This window comes from Eimeria tenella, genomic scaffold, assembly GCF_000499545.2.
Source record: "Eimeria tenella Houghton genomic scaffold, Eth_scaff347, whole genome shotgun sequence".
Classification (NCBI taxonomy): domain Eukaryota; phylum Apicomplexa; class Conoidasida; order Eucoccidiorida; family Eimeriidae; genus Eimeria; species Eimeria tenella.
In genome coordinates this window covers 1-6,130 of record NW_013543225.1, presented here as the reverse complement: position 1 = coordinate 6,130, position 6,130 = coordinate 1, and the positions used below count along the sequence as shown (strand labels likewise).

Genomic DNA, 6,130 nt, shown 5'->3' with positions numbered 1-6,130 from the left:
ACCTGAGCAGCAGGATGCACTGGCTGCCCGTACTGCGGCGGCGGCGGGGCCTGGTAGGCTGGCGGCTGCTGCTGGTAAGTGGGGGGCGGGGCGTAGTTTTGCTGCTGCTGCTGATAAGCTGGGGGTTGCTGCTGCTGCTGGTAGCTGGGCGGCGGCTGCTGCTGCTGCTGCTGCACGTACCGCTGGTCTCCCGCGTAGTAGGCTTGCTGCGGCGGCGGCGGCTGCTGCTGCTGCTGCTGCGGCGGCTGCTGCTGCTGCTGCTGCCGCGCGTCCTGCGCATATGCGTACTGAGCAGCAGGCGGCGGCGGAGCGGCGTAGCCGCCAGCGGGGGGCTGCTGGTAGCCCTGCTGCTGCTGCTGCTGCTGCTGCTGCTGCTGCGGGGGCGGGCTGGGCGGCGTGTACTGCTGCTGCTGCTGCTGCGGCGGCGGCGGAGGGCCCCTGGGTATTGCTGCTGGGTCCGTGGGCATGTACTCAGGGGGGGGGGGAGCCTGCAGCAAAAAGAAGAAATTTCAACCACAAAAGCTGCAGCAGCAGCGCCCCTAGGTGTGCAGACTACGGCTAACTGCTGCTGCTGCTGCTGCTGCTGCTGCGGCTCACCTGAGGCGGCGGCTGCGCCGCGAGCGCCGCTTGGTCGGGCCCTGCGAGGCAGCAAATGGCAGCAGCAATAGCTGCTGCTGCTGCTTGCATCTGTCCCCTCATGGTGCGCTGCTGTGTCTCTCCAGCGGTTCACTACTGCTGCTGCTGCTGCTGCTGCTGCTGCTGTGGCTGTCTCGCCTCAGGCCCGAGCGTTAGTGCTGCCGCCCCGAAGCAGACAGGCTCATAAGAACTGCTGTTGCCCTCTTGTTAAATAGGCAAGCTTGGAAAGACGGAAAGAGGCGCTGCTGCTGCTCCCGCTGCTGCTGCCGCCGCTGCTGCTGCTGCTGCTGCTGCTGGCTGCTGAACCTGGGCCCCCGTGTCTCTGCTGCAGCTGCGGTGGAGCCGCGCTGCTGTCTCCTGCTGCGGCTAAAGCGTAACGTTAAATATTAAATTAATTTCCTGCTGCATGCATTAGACGAATAAGCCTCCGCAAGACAGCTGTTGCTGCTGCTATCGCTGCCTCACTCACTGCAGCAGCAGCAGCAGCAGCAGCAGCCCTGCTGCTGGCTGCCGACCAGCGCGTTCACTATGAACGGGCCCCTGCGGCGGTTTGCATTGCTGCTCCTGCATTAAATAGAGATATGCATGCGTTTAAACATAATTATTTAATTAAATTTAAATTAATTAATATTTTAAAACGATAAGAATGCCGGAAAACCTCATCAGCACGGCCAGACTGTGGTAGGGGCTTTTTGCCTGAGGCGCCGCCCCTCAGCTGCTCCAGCCCTCTAGTGCAGCAGCAGCAGCAGCCGCTGCTGCCGCTGCTGCCGCTGCTGCTGCTGCTGCGATTTTGGGTTTCTGGGTCTCTCATCCTTTTCTTCTTTTCCTTTTGCTTCGCCGTCTCGATTTATTTAAACGAAAATGGGGGCGTGTAAGTCTGAGCTGCTGCCGGTGGGCTGCTGCGTCGTGCTGCGGGCGCTGCTGCAGCAGCCCACAGGGGTCTGCTGCTGTTTGCTGCTGCGCATTAATGGACTTCTTTTTATCCCGTTTCGTTTAGTTCATTGTTATATTGAGTTTCGTGCTGCGCTGCTGCGTTTGGCTGCTGCTGGGGCCCTCGGAAGGGCGGGGAGGGGCGGGGCTGCTGCGTGGGGCGCTGCTGCCGCAGTTGTGTGCTGCTGCTGGGCATATGCCTCATTGTTTCTTTCTTCTGCATTCTGAATCTTGCTGCTGGCTCCCCTCCTTCCTGGCTCTGTTGCGTTCCCGTTGCTGCTGGCCCTCTGCCTCACACAATGCATGCAGCTCCGGGCTGAGTAGCAGCAGCAGCAGCAGCAGCAGCCGCTGCTGCTGCTGCTGCCTCTCGCCGCTCCCTGCACGCCTGCGCAGCTTCCGCGCCCGACTGTGCGGGCCCGCCTCGCCCCGCAGCCCGCGCTCGCTGCAGCCGCCGCCACCCCCGCCGCTGCTGCTGCTGCTGCTGCTGCTGCTGCTGCTGCTGCTGCTGCTGCTGCTGCAGGCAAACCTCGGGGCATGCGCACTGCGCGGAAGCTGCGCAACCGGCGGCGCGTGCAGAAGTGGGCGGACAAGCAGTACAAGAAGGCCCACCTGGGCACTCGCTGGAAAGCCAATCCTTTCGGGGGCAGCTCCCACGCCAAGGGCATTGTCGTCGAGAAACTCGGGATCGAGGCCAAGCAGGTCCGCTGCTGCTGCTGCTGCTGCTGCTGCTGCTGCTGAGCGCGTGCTGCTGCTGGGCGCTGGGCGCGGGCTCCTGCGGGGGTCGGGTCTTGCTGCTGTGGGGCTGGGGTTTTGCTGCTGGGGCCTTGCTGCTGCTGCTTTGGGGTCTTGCTGCTGCTGCTTTGGGGTCTTGCTGCTGCTGCTGCTGCCGTGTGTTGCCGCTGCGCGTACCTGGCGCCTCATCGTGCAGTTTTCGCTGCTGCTGCTCCGCAGCAGCCGCAGCAGCAGCAGCAGCAGCAGCAGCAGGTGCGTGTGCGTGCGGGCGCAGCCGAACTCTGCGATTCGGAAGTGCGTGAGGGTGCAGCTGATAAAGAACGGCAAAAAGATAACAGCTTTTGTCCCGCGAGATGGCTGTTTGAACTACATCGACGAAAACGACGAAGTCCTCGTCGCTGGCTTCGGCCGCTCCGGCCACGCAGTCGGAGACATTCCCGGAGTCCGATTCAAAATCGTCAAAGTCTCCGGAGTTTCCCTCCTCGCCCTCTTCAAGGAGAAAAAGGAGAAACCCAGGTCTTAAGCTGCTCCTCCACGCGCCCGGGGGGCCCCTGGGGGGCCCTGGGGGGCCCCCGGGGGGCCCTGGGGCACTTCGGGGGCCCCCGGGCGGCCCCGGGGGGGCCCCAGGGGGCCCCCGGCTCGGAGCTAGCAGCAGAGGCGCTGCTGCTGCTGCGTGACGCTTTTGAATTAACGGTTGGGGGGGACTGGCGAGGGCTGAAAGTGCTGTTGCTTTGGCGGAGTCGAGGGAAGTTGCTGCTGCTAGGCTCTGGAGGCTGCAGTTTACTTGTTGAATTTGCAATTCCTTACTGCTTTCTTCTAGATCTTTAGTGCTGCAGCAAAGAAATTGCTGCCTAGGGTTAGGCATTTGGTGTCAGTGAAGGTAGGCCCGGAGAACTGCGGGCAAATTCAGTTCTAGTTCGCGTCAGTTTTGCAAGTTACAAAGCTGGGGCTGAGAAAGCGGCCCCGTAGGAGTGGCGCAGCCCCCAATAGACATTTTCGTTACGCGAAAACGCCTTAGTAATATTTTTCAGAGTAATATTTTTCAGAAACTTTCTTGCAGCGTACCGCCTCAGCAGCTGCTGCGAGGGCTCGTGCAGAGGTGAGCATACAGCCGAAACGCGCACGGCCGCCTGCGCAGCAGTTTCGCGATTCAAGTTTTCTGCATTGAGTTCAAGTTTGGAACTTGGTGTGGGAAGTGCCCACTGAGGTCAATTAGAGCTTCCGGAGCTCGTTGCAAACCCGCTTACCTCGGCATTTTTCGTCTTTCCATCTTGAATTTTGCAAATGTTTCCTCCGTCCTGCAGCTCTGGGCGCCCCCGCAGAGCAGCGGAAACCCAGGGAATGCAGCAGCCGCAGGGCGCTTGCGGCGGGAATCTTTCGTTTCGGAGTTCCGAAGTGCAAATTAAAATGCTGGAGCTCGCGAACGAAGTGGCCAGCGACGTGGCTGCTGCGCACGCGAAAGTTCTTGAACTGGAATGCCGCGCGCAGCTGGACGAAAAGCTTTCTCAAGTCTGCCGGCTGGCCGAGGGGGTGTTTTCGTTTTCTGCGGGGCTTGAGAAGACGCAGAAGCTGCAGCAGCGTCAGCTCCCCTTGCCCCGTTTTGCTGCTGCTTGCTGCTTCATTTCCTGTTGCTGCAGAGCTGACGCAGACCACGGCCGCCGCGGACCGCCTCAGCGCCAAGACGCTGCTGCTGCAGGAACAGACGCTGCTGCTGCAGCAGCAGGCCCTCGAGATGCAGCGCGAGTACGAGGCGCTGCAGAGCAGCACAATTCGGGAGCTTTGCCGGTGAGGCTGCTGCTTCTTGCTGCTGCGCTGCTGCAGCAGCAAATGCACATTTGACCCCACAGGCAGCAGGAGCTTCGGGAGCGTCTCAAGGCAGCTCGCGTGAGATCGAAGCCGCCTCCGCTCGTTCAAAAACCGCCAACCGCAGCAGCAGCTGCAGCAGCACAAGCAGCGGCAGCAGCAGGGGGAGCGCACTGTCAGGTCCGCAAGACAACAGTTGCTTCTTTTTTTTCATTTATTTGCTGCACCAACACAGAGCAGGGGGCCCCACCCGGACCTTCTCCAGGGGCCCCCCGCGGGCGACGGGGGCCTCGCAGCGGCTCTGCAGTCAAGCGCCACACGCAGCCAATCCCCAGCAGCAGCAGCAGCTGCTGCTGCTGCTGCTGCGCCAGCAGCATGCGACAAGGAGAAGCAGAAAGGGAGCGCTCCCCCGCTAACTGTGTACCTGCAGCAGAAGCCTCACTTCGGAATGCTTCTGGTACGTTTCGCAAGCAGCGCCACCGAACTCGTTCCTCCTCTAACTTGTAAACTGCTGCTGCTGCTGCTGCTGCTGCTGCTGTTCAGGGAGGCGGGGTTCGGCGGCCTGGGAAGCGGGCGATGACTTTTGCTGCGACGGCGCCCTCCGTAAGGCCGCAGACATGCAGCAGCTGTTTTCTAAGTGCAGCAACCTCTCCCAGGGTTTCCGCAAGATCCGCAACACGAATCGAGCTTGTCAGCAGCAGCAGCAGCAGCAGCAGCAGCAGCAGCAGCGTTCCTGAGCTGGGGCGCGTTGCTGCGCGTGTCTGCGTGTGGCTCGCGCTTGGCGCGTTTTTGGGAACGAACTGAACTAGTGGCGCAGCTGTTGCCGCCGCCTCCGCTGCTGCTGCAGCGTGAGCTGGCTGCTGCTGGTGCAAAAATGTGGAACAAAAAGTAGTTGCCGTGACGACTTGTCACAGTGTTGGAGGTGGTGCTGCTGCTGCTGCTGCAGTGCGTTGGTGCGCGGCGCCGCGCTGCTGCGGGGCCCTCCCCGCTGCAAGACTACAAAAAAACCGAAGGCGCGGGCGGGGGCGGCGGTGCGTGGAGGCGCAGCGCAGCAGCAGCGCAGCAGCGCAGCAGCAGCGCAGCAGCTAAAAGTTGTGGAAGAGGGCCTGCTGCGTGGCGGGGTCTATGGGCGGCGCGGAACTCTCGGTGGACTCCGCGTAAGTGTCGAACATGCTGCTGTCGCGGGGCCCCCGCGTGTTGGGCTTGTAGGGCGGGCGCAGCTTGCGGCGCAGGCAAAGGCCCCAGTCCAGCCCGCGGAAGAACTTGTGGTTCTTGACGTCGAGGGCCCCGTCCTTGAGGCAGCCGTAGCGCTTGTTGGGCTCGTGGATGAGGAGGCGGCGGACGAGGGACTTGGCCGCGGAGTCGAAGAGCGGCGGAAACTCGATCTTGCCCGCGATGATCTTCTTGTAGATCCCCAGCGGCGTGTCGTCCACGAAGGGCGGCCGCCCCGCCAGCATCTCGAAGAGCAGAATGCCCAGCGCCCACCAGTCCACCTGCAGCCCGTGGCCCCTGCGGGTGATGGACTCGGGCGCGAGGTACTCGTGGGTGCCGCAGAGCGTCCAGGTGCGGCCCGTGACCACCTTCGCGAAGCCGAAGTCCGTTATCTTTATGTGCCCCTGCGCGTCCAGCAGCAGGTTCTCCGGCTTCAAGTCCCGGTACACGATGCTGCGCTCGTGCAGGTACTCGAAGGCCAGCGTTATCTCCGCGCAGTACAGCCGCGCCTGCTCCACGGACACCGAGATCTGCTTCCGCAAGTAGCTGAACAGCTCGCCGCCGTTCACGTACTCCATCAGCAGAAACAGCCGCTTCTCGTCTTGAAACGAGGCCTGACGCGCAGCCACCACGCCCCACTCCCCCTCACTTCTTTACTATTCTGCTTGCTCATTTATTATTCTTATTCACTGTTCTTAGTTGCTATTCTTATTCATTATTCTTCGTTGTTTTCTGCGGTTCGCTCTTGTTTCCTGTTTCGCTTCAGATTCAAGTTCACACTCAACTTCAGACTCAAGTCACATTCAACTTCAGACTC

At 61.6% G+C, this 6,130-nt stretch overlaps 4 protein-coding genes across 4 annotated transcripts in view; 2 read left to right on the top strand and 2 right to left on the bottom strand.

Moving 5' to 3' along the window:
- ETH_00001190 (uncharacterized protein) overlaps positions 1-699 on the bottom strand; it is a gene marked incomplete at both ends in the record, with an annotated part of 3,851 nt that extends 3,152 nt beyond the window's left edge. Inside the window, 2 exons of the mRNA XM_013376442.1 lie at positions 3-488; positions 598-699. Coding sequence (XP_013231896.1) covers positions 3-488; positions 598-699 — 588 coding nt within the window. The remainder of the gene's footprint in view (positions 1-2; positions 489-597) is intronic.
- Positions 700-1,497: 798 nt separating this feature from the next.
- ETH_00001185 (Apicoplast 30S ribosomal protein S12) lies at positions 1,498-2,821 on the top strand (the record flags this gene model as incomplete). The annotated part of the gene is made up of 3 exons (XM_013376441.1): positions 1,498-1,507; positions 2,087-2,265; positions 2,573-2,821. The coding sequence occupies 3 exons, from the start codon at positions 1,498-1,500 to the stop codon at positions 2,819-2,821; spliced, it is 438 nt and encodes a 145-aa protein (XP_013231895.1).
- Positions 2,822-3,582: 761 nt separating this feature from the next.
- Positions 3,583-4,838, top strand: ETH_00001180 (uncharacterized protein; the record flags this gene model as incomplete). Its single annotated transcript, XM_013376440.1, has 5 exons — positions 3,583-3,877; positions 3,936-4,083; positions 4,146-4,281; positions 4,337-4,604; positions 4,645-4,838. The coding sequence occupies 5 exons, from the start codon at positions 3,583-3,585 to the stop codon at positions 4,836-4,838; spliced, it is 1,041 nt and encodes a 346-aa protein (XP_013231894.1).
- A 348-nt stretch (positions 4,839-5,186) lies between these two features.
- On the bottom strand, positions 5,187-5,891 carry ETH_00001175 (AGC kinase, putative; the record flags this gene model as incomplete). The annotated part of the gene is made up of 1 exon (XM_013376439.1): positions 5,187-5,891. The coding sequence occupies one exon, from the start codon at positions 5,889-5,891 to the stop codon at positions 5,187-5,189; it is 705 nt and encodes a 234-aa protein (XP_013231893.1).
- Between the last annotated feature and the right edge of the window lie 239 nt (positions 5,892-6,130).